Source organism: Anastrepha ludens, chromosome 2 (genome assembly GCF_028408465.1).
Source record: "Anastrepha ludens isolate Willacy chromosome 2, idAnaLude1.1, whole genome shotgun sequence".
In the NCBI taxonomy this organism is placed as follows: domain Eukaryota; kingdom Metazoa; phylum Arthropoda; class Insecta; order Diptera; family Tephritidae; genus Anastrepha; species Anastrepha ludens.
The window spans coordinates 2304760-2318881 of record NC_071498.1 but is presented as its reverse complement, the minus strand read 5'-3'; the positions used below and the strand labels follow the sequence as shown (position 1 = coordinate 2318881).

Below are 14122 nucleotides of genomic sequence, written 5' to 3'. Positions count from 1 at the left end.
TAATTCACAAGTGTCAAATATGATTGACGTACGACGCCATTTGCAAAAATGTTTCGCGAAGGTGATTAATTTCACGTCACCTTTTAATCTCCATAATATTGCGTCTTGTGAAGAATTTTGTTGCTAGAGTAACTTCGAATTCAGAAAATTTTCTCATTTAAATTGCCGTTTATGTCAAAATGGGAAACGGCTGATATAAAAATGAAGTCGAGCTTCGTATTATTTCCATTCGAAAATTACTCTGGGGAAATTCAAAGTAGTAAGTCCGCTACATTTATTTTGCTTGCAATTTCCGTCTTGTAAGAAAAACAACTCAAACCTCTGTGTAGAATTATCTGCAGTGCCTCACTGCTGACCCCCATTTGAGCTGGTAAATTCCTTATCGGATTGCCCGTCGTGACTTATGTGGCAGTGTGTGTGTATTTGTAAAAATTATAAATCTTCGATGAAAAATTATAAATGGCGAATGCATAATTGATTAACTTATTGTTTTTTGTTTAAATAAAAGTCTACGGTAAAAACGCTACGAACTTTTTCCCCAACCCAATACACAGGGGTCCCGCCAGACCCGCGTGCCCAACCGAAGGTTTTCAAAAAAAGTGTCCAACGGAGGGTTAAAAGTTTCATGATTTTTCATTCACAATACAAATTTAACTGTAATTTTTCGGCAATGTTGCCATCGAAAATCCCTAATTAAATTATGAGAATTAAGTCTAGTTGTCAATCCGCATTAGTTGCACTTAATTCTTCAGATAATTCCGAATTAAGTAGTTAATCCCGATTAACGCCACCATCTATGGCTAGGCTATTAGATCACCTTTAATTATTACTTCATGAGTACTGCGTCTAGAAGAAGCTACTCATGTGCTGTTTTTTTTTTAGAAAACTTTGATAGAAAATTTTTTTGTAAGAAAAAGTAAGTATTTTTATTGAGATTCATAAATTCGTAATACAAATATGTAGGTAATTACTTATAAGTGATTAAGTAGTCTAATAAAATTTTTAATGCATGCATGTAGCTACGAAAATAAATTTCCAAAATACAATTTAAACAAATAAAATTTTGTTTCACAAAATCTTAAAGAAGTTAGAAGTGGATGCCGTATACAAATAGGTGCACATACATACATATGTACATATGTATATAAAATTTATAAAAAATTAGCGTGAAACCAAAAGTCATAGGTATATACTTTTGTCTCCGAATCGCCTAATCCTAGCTAACTCTTAAACTACATAAAGTAAATTCGGCTTATCAAACTACTTTTGCTACAATACGATTACCTAATTACTAGACGAGTTACTAATCGCTAATTACAGGTAATTACTATAATTAATTATATGCTACAATTTGTATAATTTGTATACTGTAAATGCGCACAGGCGCACTGCAAATGAGAGAAGAAAACCTGGTGGTGGTTGTTCGTATAGCAAAGGGAGATGGCACCTGCCGTTGAAAAGTGCAAAAGACACAGGTACCAGATTTCTGTAGAGAAACGCACAGGCATGCAAATGTACGGGCCAAAGGTGGCCTCACTTACATACATACACACATACATATAGATAATATAAGAAGCAGTGTAAGTAGGTAGTGTTGAAGAATTGTGGGAGCAAAGATTATCAGTATCTCTGCTTGCTGTTTTTTTAGTAGATGTATTCGTATTTTGCGCGCAAATTAAATTTCTGCCAGCAGCTAAGTGCTTCGGCTGCGTGTACCTTAGTTTTTATTAATTTTTTGCTTTTGTTGTTTCTTGTACGTTTTGCTTCCTTGCTGCTTTTACTGCTTTTGTTGAAGCCATCTTTAGAACCTGAGTTTGTGCTGTTGCTTTTGTTGTTCACGTTGCACGTCTCGCACCGCTCTGTTGTGCGCCCTCCTGCCGACTGGTCACTTAATGCTCTGCATCTTCCCCATTTCACATCAGTCAACTCAACTAACTGCGTTCACGTGCACGTTCATGTTGCCGCTTTTTACATTTTTTTCTTCTACCACCACATCCGCTGTTGTTGTTGCCAACACCGCTGTGATGCCCGGCGTACTATTGACCCTTGTCCTTGCCGGCACCGCCCGCGGTCACACCAGTCAAGCCGAGCAGGTGATCGCTGGCCAACAGCCCTGCTGCTGTCGCTGCGCTTGGTTGGTGCGCATAGTTGCGTATCTGATGCAATGAGATGAGTTGCGTCGGAAAACCGGCTGCCGCGGCGGCATTCTGCTGGTACAGGTACGCTGCGGCGGCGGGTGGACGCTGTTGCGCAGCTAGCGCATTCAAGTGTGGTGGCGCCGTGTTGATTGGTGTAAAGGCGCTTGTTGTTTTCACGTCATAGTTGGCCGCGGCCGCCGCTGCTGCTGCTGCCGCTGCCGCCGCATTGCCCATTAATAGCGGATTTGGCGAGTGTGATTGTTGATGTTGGAGCTGCTGTTGTTGTTGCTGCTGCTGTTGCAGGTGGTGTTGTGGTGTTTGGCGCATCACCAAATCTTCGCCCTCATCGTTGGGCGATTGTGAGTGATTGGGTGTGCTGCCGCTGCCGGCACTATCACCTCCACTACCCGCGCCACCATTCACCAGCCGCTGATGATGTTGCAACAGTTCTTGCTGCTGTTGTTGTTGTTGGTGCTGTTGCAACGCTGCAAAGTTATAGCCATTCTGCGAGTGTTGTTGCTGTTGCTGTGCAGCCGCTGCGGCTGCTGCTGCAGCAGCAGCAGCTTGTTGTTGTTGTTGTTGTATAGCTTCAGCTAGCGTGGCGGCATTTACCGCACTATCAGCACCCACTTTCGCCCAATACGAATTGGGATCGCTGGTGACTGCTGCCGCGGCGGCATTCATCACCACCTGTCGCTGCAAATTTAGGCCGATACCGCCGGCAGGCACGTGGTGTTGTGGGTTAGCTGTAGCATTCGCATGACGTTGCTGTTGCTTCTCCGCCTTCTCGGCATGCTTTTGCAAGTGCTTTTGCAGATAAGTCTCCTGCGTGTAAGACTTGCCGCAGAGGTTGCAGATGTGCGTCTTCAGGTGCTTCGAGTCTTTGTGCTTGGGTATGTGCTCCAGCAGCGTCATTTCGTCGGTGAAACATTTGTAGCAGGAATTACATTTGAAGGGTTTGTCCGTTTGGTGGCAGCGTGAGTGCGATTGCAGATTGGAGAGCTGCGAGAAGGCTTTGGGGCAACCGGCATGACGGCACTTGTAGGGCTTGTCCCCAGTATGGGTGCGGATGTGTTGCTGCAGGTGCGATAGTTGTGTGAATTTACGTTGGCAGATCTCGCAGCGGTACGGCTTGATGCCCAGATGGATGCGGGTGTGCTGCGATAGGTAAGACGAGTTGGCAAAGGTTTTCGTACACTGGGTGCATTTGTAGGGCTTGGCATCACGACCATCGGGGGAGCCTTGTTGGTTGCGTTGTTGCTTGTGACTGACGGTGTGTTGTTGTTGTTGCTGCTGCTGTTCTACAGCGGCCGCATGAGGATCATACTACAATTAAAAGGATGAGAAAAGGAGATACTGTTAAAGATGTATGCTCCGAGCAAATGAAGAAAAAGCGTAATAAAGTGTGATAAGTTGAGGAGAAAAAATTAGCTGATAGCTAATAGATGGAAAATATCAACAAACTCCCGAATTTCATGATCTATTCTAACCAAAAAAAAGGTTTACTGTTTGCTCTGGAAGTTCAACACGGGTGGGCTCTGCCTGAGAACCTCGATGGATAACACCTTATGGAATATTATTTATTTATTTTTTATTTTTTTTATTTTCATGTAGCTCACATAATTTTCGGGTATGAGCCCAATCGAGCTATAAATATAACGACCTCAGCGCCATCTGGAGTGCATACCTCGTATATAAATATTCATATATGTATGTAATTATATTCGTAAGAGATTTTAGTCAGAGATCGATAAGAGAGCCAAGTGTGGTCATAGAGATCATCTAACGACAAGCGTAGGTTCTCTTGGCCGGGTTGAACTAAAAGGAGAGTGAGTTGATAGTTTAAGCAATCATAAGAAAAGGTGGCTGGCGACATGAATAAGCTTCTCCATGCTCCACAATTGTAAAGACTTACTTCTATTATACCTTGGCTTAGCAGACGTTTTTTTATCAGATGCCTTTCACTGCGCACTCTGAGGCAGTGCAAGCCCAATCCACCAAAATTTAACCGGCTAAACTACTCCCACCCAATTGTACTTCGCAACTCGAGCTCTCAGATGGGAGTGGTAAGTCTCTGAGAAAGACATTCAAGAAAGTATAGTGCAGGAAGGTTTTAATTAACTTTTAAGTCCTATCTATTTTTGATTCACATAAACGAACTCTGGGAGGCGTTTTCTTAGACTCGGGTCTCACTACCCGCCTTACTTTGATTAGGCCTACGAATATTTTCGCAAAAATAGAAATCTCGGATATGATACTAAACAATCGACGTGTGAAGGTGAGCGATCTCAGTTTCGCATAATTACTTGGATATGAAAAAGTTATCCGCAAGGAACCGCTTTTGGTCACGTTTAACAGCACTCATAATCGCTTGACAACTTCAAAGTACTGGTTAGCGATGTTCAATTGAAATCCAAACGAGTATTTATGCCGTTTCGTAATCGTGGACGAAACATGGATCACGACAAAACATCTTCAATCCAAAGCCGGAGAAGGTGAAGATAAATGTGCCAGCTAACAAGACCGTGACGATAATTTTTTGGGGTGCGTGTTATGTACCTCCGAAACACAATTTTTAGGAGTATCTCCAAATTTGGTCCCTGCGACTTTTTTCTGTTTCCAAACATAAATAAATGCCACGATGCACATACAGGTATTTGAAAGATCTACGGGGTCAAAAGTCCATTTAACAAAACAATAAATACATTTACAAAAATGACTTCCTGAGGTACCTGGCTCTTCCGAGAACAAAAGCCAGCCCCTCCCGCGCACCCTACAAGCATTTGACATACGACAACGGCAGTCGGAATTCGATCGTATCACCTCGTGTACGTTATCTGTTCTCGGCACTCTTGCAAAACCCAAACTTTAAAAGTGAAATTTTATGTTTTTGTGTTCAACAGTGGAGTAAAGAGTTATGGATTCTGAAGCATCAGGTTAGTAATGAATGAAATCAATTAGAATCTTTATAATTTTCAAGTATTAAAGTTAACTTTTCAACCCTATAAGTACACACCTTCTCAAACTACTTTCTTTTTTTTTTTAAATAATATTTGTTAGTCAATAAGTAATACTATCGAGATAGATCCGGTTAAGATTCGATTGTAATTGTTTAGTATGTACCTTGTTTTGACAATTCATCAAAGAATTTGATCCGGATAAGTCCGGATAAACGGTATTTTAGTACTTTGAATGTTGTTGGTAAAATTTTATGAAAAAGGTATTTTCCATTACAAGGGATTAAGTGAAATATTTATTTGTTGTAGGTTCAATGGGAACATCGGGAATGAGGATTGTGACTAGAAAATACTTGTTTGACCTCATGAACAATGAAAATTTACCCAACATAGAGGCAAGGCTAAATTTCTTGAAAGATCAGTTTATGTCTATTAAAGAAAAGCAATTTTGCACATTTCAAATCAGAATTTAAAAATCTATGGACTAAAGCTCATTATAAAGAAGCGGTATTCCTAAAAAGTAATGAATCTTGGCTGAACGGAACCTTCGCCATTCCCGTTGTTGCTGACAGTCCTTCAAATCGAACAGGACGACCGAGTAAATCTTTTGGAGATCTGAGCGAAAGAAGTAAAAGAAGAAAAACTGAGGAAATGCGCTCTAATTTTGATCAAAACCTTATCGTGCATGCTGCGCAAGTAGAATTAAGAAAGTCAGGAAAACGAGAAGCTTCGAATGTGCTAAAAGAAATCATTACTTCGCCAACTCGCGCAACCAAATATAAAAAGGCCTATTATAGAACAAAGTCATCAAAAGATAAAATTTGCCCCTTATCTGTCCAGGAAGCAATGCAAATGTTCATCGATGCAGATATAACACGAGACCTATACGAGACAATAAGAAGAACAAATAAGAAATTCTTTCCTTGTTATAGTCTTTTACAAAAAGAAAAAAAGAAGTGTTATCCGCCACCAGAATCTTGCACTGTAAATAGTACAGGTGCGGAAGCCGAATTGCAACCATTGGTCGACCTTACCGTTAGACGATTATCGGACTAACTGGAAGAGGTACTAACAACATTGAAGGTCCAAGAATGTGAGACCCTTAAATTAATTTGTAAATGGGGTTGCGACGGGTCCCAACAGACCCAGTTCAAACAAAAGATTGAAAATGATACGGATTCAGATACGAACATTTTTCACAGCTGCTTTGTTCCTGTAAAATTAGTATGCGGCCAAAACATGGAAAAGACTATATGGGAAAATCCAACACCATCTTCTCCTCGATTTTTTCGGCCTATAAGATTTAAATTTATCAAAGAGACTACTGATGTAACGGAGCAAGAAATTAATCACGTCAATAATCACATAAACAGTCTGGTTGCAACAGAATTTGACTTGAGTGGCAAACATTATTCAGTGAAACACGAGTTTATAATGACAATGGTTGACGGAAAGGTCTGTAATGCTGCCAAAGGAGCCACATCAACCAGTCGTTGCTACATTTGCGGCACAACCTCAAAGGATTTCAACAATTTGGATAAAACAATAGATGTTAATTTCGAGGCTATTCAATTCGGCCTTTCGGTACTACATGCCAGGATAAGAATATTTGAGAGCATTCTCCATTTGGCTTATAAGTTGCCAGTAAAAAAATATAGAGCAAGAAAAAGAGAAACTGAAAAAAGCCTCGAGAAAGACAGAAAACAAGAGATCCAGGACAGGTTTCGCCAAGAAACGCGATTGTTAATAGATATGCCAAAGGCGAATTTCGGTAATACCAATGACGGTAACACAAGCCGAAGATTTTTCGACAATCCTCAATTAGCATCCGATATAACAGGCATCAGCTACGAATTAATATATAGACTGAAAGTTATTCTAGAAACAATTTCTAGTGGTCATAAAATTAATCCTGAAAAATATGATATTTATGCAACAGAAACTGCTCGATTATATGTGGATCTTTATCCGTGGCATCCCATGACACCCACAATGCACAAAATACTTATTCATGGAGCTGTTATAATAAAGAGTGCTTTGTTACCAATTGGCCAGCTCTCTGAAGAGGCTGCAGAAGCCCGAAATAAGCATTTCCGCTCTTACCGGCTAGAATTTGCCCGAAAATTTACTAGAGAAAATTGCAACAGGAATATTTTTAACCGCCTGCTTTTAAGTTCGGACCCCTTAATGAGCTCTAGGAGGCAAATAAAAAGAAGAAAGTCCCAATCATTTCTGCCAAAAACATTGGAAATGCTCATGCCTGCCGATCCAAACCTAGAATTTTCTTCACGTAGCGATGAAGAAAATCTGGATAATACCATTTGATTGGATGCTTTTTTTAATTGTTTATATTTTTTTATGTTTGATCTTGTAAATCTTTCTTCATTCTCATATTATATTTCTTTCAATAAATGTTTTAAGTTCATTATTTTAGTTGGTTTTATTCAGAAACACCCATTAGCACACGTTAAACCCAAAAAATACTTTTGGCCCCTTAGATTGTTCAAATACCCCTATGTGCGATGGGTAGATATTTAAGTGAATAGAATAGAATAAAGAGTTAATCTAAAAAATTACTGCTAATTTTTGGGAATGCAGGAAAATCGCATTTTTGGGAGGACATATGGAATTGGAAAAAAGTTAGATAAGAGTTTTTGGAGCATAAAGAAGCCTGTATTGAACACACATTAAACGACATCCATCTGAAGACTCTTACCACCTTCCTAAGCTCTCGACCCCCGAATGATGTTATCGGAGTCCTCCCACCATCTATCTAATGAGACTTTCGGAATGCCCTTGCCCCAAAAACCACAAAAAACGCCTCTTCAGATTATGCCATCGTTCAAGTTTTTGCGGAATATGACAAGATGGGCTTTATTAGATACGTGTGGTATATTATTTGCCACCGTCGAAAGAGGACTTAACTTCGGAGTACACAATTTCAAATGCAACATGGTACTTAAGATGCTAATTATGGCATACGAAAAGAGTTGTATTTTCTCATACCTCTAGTGAAATCTCCCATATCGAGCTAATCTAACAACAACAAAAAATGCTGATGAGTGTTTCAGGGTTATAACTTCTCTGAAAAGTTCTTGTCTAATAACAGAAGAACAGAAAAAATGTGTCCTTTAAGAAAGGCACATAAATACCATTTTTGCAAAAATGTAAACAATTTCCGAACTGACACTCGCTATGAATAGACGACCTAGAGCCTTTAGATATTGTATTGATTATTTCTATTTCTAGTAATTCTAGTAGATCTAGTATTGATTTTTGGCATTTTTTTCTTCTTGGCAGTTTTTTGGTTTTTTCCTATGGAAAGCATGGAAGCAAATACATAACACCGTCAACAAATAAAATTATCATTATTATTTTATCTGACTAAAATTTTCAAAAAATTTTGACTAAAAAGGTTTGGATTTCTTTTTTAATTTTGTATAAGATTTGAAATTTATATTATTTTTTTGTTTTGTTTTTTGCTTTTCATGAAATTCTATGTTTTGTAATTTTGTATAAGATTTTAAATTTTTGAGGAAATTTTTTTTAAATTTTGCATAAGATTTTAAATTTTGATGGTTTTTTTTTTAATTTTTTATTACTTTTTTCTAAGATTTGAAATTTTGTGTAAGATTCGAAATTTTGATCAATTTTTTTATTTTGTATAAGATTCGTAAATTTTGATTAATTTTTGTTTTTATAATTTTGGATAAGATTTTAAATTTTGATAATCTTTTTTTAATTTTGTGTAAGATTTGAAATTTTGATAAAATTTTTTACTTTCTTTTTAAATTTTGTATAAGATTTGAAATTTCGATACAATTTTTTTTTTAATTCTGTTAAGATGTGAAATTTTAAATTTATTTATTTTTTAATTTTATATGAGATTTTAAATTTTGATAAATTTCATTTTTAATCTTATATATAAAATAAAGTCAACTTTTTGTGTGTGTTCGCTAACCGGCCGTGTCTTTGCACCGAATTAAACCAAACTTACACACATTATTAAGAAGGTATTAAAGATGGTTTCCGTATAGTTTGGATACCTATTGGTGGATAGGGTTCGAGATATAGGTCAGAACGTGGAACCGGGTAACCTTCGGATGTGTATGTACAATATGGGTATCAAATGGAACCTGTTGGTGAATGCTTTAGTACAGAGTATTTTTCATGCCGCTCCGTGACTGGGGTCTCGAGATATAGGTCAAAGCGTGGACTCGGGTAACCTTTGGTTGTGTATGTACAATATGGGTATCAAATGAAAGCTGTTGATAAGTGCTTTAATACGGGGTAATTTTCATACCTATTGATGACTAGGGTCTCGAAATATATGCCAAAACGTGGACCCGCCGTGTCTTTGCACCGAATTAAACCAAACTTACACACATTGTTAAGTAAGTATTGAAAATGGGTTTCGTAAAGTTTGGTTGTAATTCGGAACACTGGCAACGGGTACAGCGTTCTTTTGAACCAGCCATAATGTCGTTTACTTTTTTAACGCTTGGGGCGGAACTGAACTGTCAAATTGACAGTGTGAGTTACAATGTGTCAATATTTCTTTCTGATTTGGACGCCATAAGGGGAAGATGTAAGTGCAAAGTGTAAAAATTGTTTGTCAATTTTTTTGGAGTAGATTTTGGAACAGTGAATAATTTCTTACGAAATTTGAGAATTTAATGTGAAATCCGAATGTTCAAATGAAATTATGTGTTCGTGGAAAAAAAATTTGTTTCGTTTTTTGTTTTTGAAAAATATAAATGGATAATGGTTAAAAAAGCTCCAATGCTTAATAAAACATATAAATTGAAACGAAAAATTCATGGATGATCAGGAAAAAAGACGATTGTTTCTTAGTTATTCATTTGCGTTGATTTGAAATTTAAAAACAATCTTCTTTTTTCCTGATTTTCAATTTATATTTTATATTTACTCAAAAACAAATAGAAAAACAAAAAATATTGTTTTTGCCAAAGCGCTTGAATAAATAATAAAGAAATAAATAATATGAAAACCATATCTTTTCTGTTCTAAACCATATCTATTCTATTTTAGTGTGCCCAGCGAAGCGGGCCGGGTTTGCTAGTTTTGTATAAGATTTTAAATTTTGATGAAGCTTTTTTTGTGTTAATTTTGTACGAGATTTGAAATTTTGGTGATTTTTTATTTTTTTTAATTTTGTATAAAGTCTGAAACTTTGATTTATATTACTTTTATTGTTGCACAGAAGTACGCAGTTACGATTATGAGCTGAGACTTTAAAGTGTTTTTCCCCTCAAGACAATTAATTCACTTCTTAAGCGATAGCTCCAATTTCAATCATTTCCACTTCACCGTTACTACTCACCTTCTGTTCCGGCTGTTCGGTCATAGTGGGTGTGGCCGGTGAATTTGGCGGACTGTATGATTGCTTCAGTTGTAGCTGTTGCTGTTGTTGTTGATGCGCCGCTACCTGCTGCTGGGCCTGTTGTTGTTGCTGCTGCTGCTGTTGTTGATGAACCTGCTGCTGTTGCTGCTCATGCGCTTGCTGCTGCTGATGTTGTTGCTGTTGCTGCTGATGATCAGCAAGCAATTGCTGTTGTTGTATAATGCCATTCTTCAATGAGTAATCCAAACGTTCCACATTCTGGCGAAACTCATTGATATTGAAAGGCTTGTAATCGTGTGCTGCCAATTGTGCGGCATTGCGCAATTCCATCGGCGTCAGATGATGGCTCAACGATGAGAGGACATTCCGTTCGTTCATTGAGCGCAGCTGATCGATCGAACGATGAAGGTAATCACTCGTAGGTGCGGGTAATTCGGCCATTTTTGTGGTGGCAGCCGCAAAGGTTACTAAATTTTATCGAAATGTGTACGTTACGCAGGCGTTAGTTGCAGTGCGCCAACGCCGCGAAGTGTTAAACGGAGGACGGTGAGCAAAAAACTGCTGGGAATTTCTTCTTTGCACTCGTCGTGTGTTGTGGTCAGTTGCTGTTTTAGGTTAATTGGTGGCGCCAGCAAAGTTTCTTTTTTTTTTTGCCAAATCGATATCCGTTGCGTCAGCTGAAAGTGGAAAGAAAAGTTGGTCAGTTGGTGCTTTGCAAGAAGTGTCGAGTTGTGAAATGTTGCGGTAAGCAAATTCTACTAAATTATGTGTTATCAACAATTTGTGTGTGCCAATTATATTATAGAATAAGTTTTGGTATTTTTTTGTGATTTTTTTCAATTGATCGCTTTAAATCAAATCTACACCTAACCGATTTTTACGCACCGTTGCCGAATAAGTTGGTGTGTGACTACGCCGAACGGCAGATACATTTCTGTAATGCGAAAAATTTTCATGACAATTGTAAAAAATTTTAGGCTTAGAACAACCGCCATTAAAAAAATTGTCCGTCATTAACCGTCTTATGCCCAATATCAGAAAAAAAATTGGGTTCAGTAAACCTGTAATAAAGCCACTTTTTATCACCGAAAAATGCGTAAAAAAAGTTTTAAAATGGGTGATAAATGATCCAATTTGCATCATTGCGTCATACGGCGTCAGAAAGGAGATTTTCTTAATTGAATTCAAAATCAATTTGTTTGGATCCGATAGAGGCGTATAGGAACCATAGATCGGCCGAACACTTACCGGAGGATTGCTTTTGAAGAACTGTTACACAGAAGGTAGCGTAATGATTTGGAGATGGTTTACCTATCATCATTTCGGACTTTTGGTTCTGAAAAGAAGGACCGGTTGTTGTTGTTGTAACAGCATACAAATCACCCATACATGTTTGGAGAATGCTGCTAGAGTGAAAATCGTTGATCTACAGTAATGTGCAACTTGAATACTGATCTTGAAACATGATGTACATCACCCCTTACTATAAATCTCCCAACTTGAATCCTTAAGCGGTTAAACTGTTAACCCCAAGCAGAGACTGGGAACCTCACAAAGTGAAAAACCTCAGTGGAAGCAAGTGGAACAAAAGAAGTGGTTATCCTAAGGCTGGCAATCTTATACCATTATACCATTGTCGCGAATCCACAGTGAAAGTAATGGCTTTCACAAGACTGTAGTGCTAATGATGATTTCATTGCGTCTCCAGGTTGTACTTGGCCTATCCACTCCTCGGCCAACTTGTTGGAAGGGGTTCCAACGCAGGGCTTGCCTAGCAACGTTGTCATCACTTTTTCTAATGTGTTCCCTATCCACTGCCTCTTCATCTTCTTCTTGAATGTCGCGATTAGTACTTATTCCATCGCCTGCAATACTCGCCACAACAAGCTGGTTAGCTTTGTTTAGCAAGTCCGAGTTGGATATTGCACGGTTCCAAAAAATTCGCCTCTTAAATCCAGTGCTTGCAGTAATAGAATTTTTATTTATATTAAACAATTTTTATTATTTTAAAAACATCCCGAAACCCCTGCTCATATTGGCCACCCTAGTACATACTTATACAATAATGCTAATCATACTATATGTATGTCGGGTTGCTCGGAACCGTTTTTTCTAATGGGTACACAGCTATCAACTCCTGCACACAGTTCCCACGACAATCAGTTCTACGTTACCGGAATGACCCGGATTTATAACCGGCCAGGGACCCTCACTCCAGCAGCATTCCTCGTATTTGCATGGGGAATGTTGTGCTGCTACATTAACACCCGATTGTTCAGTGCGTAAAAAATATTCAAATTACATATTTGTTTTATTGACCGGTACATTTTTTACAGAATTTAAATTCTGTTGCTACACAGCTGATATTTTGCCCATTTCATTTCACTTTTTGAGCAACTTAACTTGGCTAATTGCTCAATTTTACATGAATCAACTGTTGCTGTTTGAAAACAAAAACAATACCGATATGAAACAACGCGTGCTTAATTAAAACAATAAAAAGCATGTAAACAACAAAAAGACACAAGACCAGACAAAAGCTGAATGCAATTGGCGCCTGCTACATAAAAAGTGAAATTCACACACGTTGCGCAAAAAACGCATAGTAGTAGCGGAAAAAACGGCATTTGCGAAAAGTAGCGACATCAAAAAATACGAAGCGCATGGTGTCAATGAGTAGCAACAACAAGGCAGCATGTGAAAAAAATTGTTCGTACATACATACATACATACATATGTATGCAGGTATAAAACAATAACAGATAACGAGCGAAAAAAATTATACCTAAATATGAAAACACTTAAACGCCACCGAGGAAAATATGAACCCAAAAAAGCCGAAAGAAAAAAATGCAGAAATGGACAAAACGTGGGAGTGAGAAGAATGTAAGGAAAACACATATGCATACATACATAAGCCGACAAATAAAAAACAGAGAAAAAAGTGACAACAACAACAAATGAAAAATGCATTGCGAATTTCTCTTTACACCACCAAAGGTAGAATGACGAAAAGGCAGAGCAGAAAAAACGACCGAAATTCAAAACGACCAGCGACCAGCAACCAACAAACAGGCAACCACCCGAAAAAAGAAAATCAATAAAAAAGGTGCAACACACTTTCGTACTTACACACTCAAACTACAAAATGAATTCATGGGCGCATGGAAGAAACACGTACACATCAGTTTTTTGCTGATATCACGAAAATGGCAAAAAACGAATTATCTGCATATGTGCATATAAATGTATGTATGTATGTGAGCGAATTGAAAAACGCAAACAGCAGCAATCAATTGATAGACGCAACAACGGCAGCTGCCATGCGACGGCGCCAGCAGGGCGTACTTGTGTGTGTATGTGTACGACTATGTGCGAAAAATGCAGTCACAAACACAGAGAGCGCGCGAGAGCCACCACTGGACAGTGATGAGGAAAATATACATAATTACTTGTACCTTTTTCTCCGATGCTTTAAACTCGAAGGTGAAGGTACAAACGCATACCCATCCATTTTGGGTACCAAAACAAGCGTGCAAACCTTTAGTTGTTCAGATTATACAGGGCAACAGATTCAAAGTTCAATACGAATTATTTATAAATATAAAGGGTTTTTCCAATAACAGGTGTCATTGGTAAATGTATTGCGCTATCGAGGAATG

The 14122-nt window shown here is 38.2% G+C and overlaps 1 protein-coding gene across 2 annotated transcripts in view; it reads right to left on the bottom strand.

Moving 5' to 3' along the window:
• Positions 1 to 916: 916 nt before the first annotated feature.
• Positions 917 to 14122, bottom strand: part of LOC128861624 (zinc finger protein squeeze) — a 33788-nt gene continuing 20582 nt past the window's right edge. Inside the window, exons 1-3 of one of the 2 annotated variants that reach the window (XM_054099905.1) lie at positions 11709 to 11796; positions 10440 to 11137; positions 917 to 3464 (exon numbers count right to left, since the gene is read on the bottom strand). In XM_054099905.1, the coding sequence (XP_053955880.1) occupies positions 2037 to 3464; positions 10440 to 10901 (1890 nt within the window). In that variant the 5' untranslated portion in view covers positions 10902 to 11137; positions 11709 to 11796 and the 3' untranslated portion in view covers positions 917 to 2036. Of the gene's footprint in view, positions 3465 to 10439; positions 11138 to 11708; positions 11797 to 14122 lie in introns of those variants that run through there. The other variant, XM_054099895.1, reaches the window with a different exon arrangement.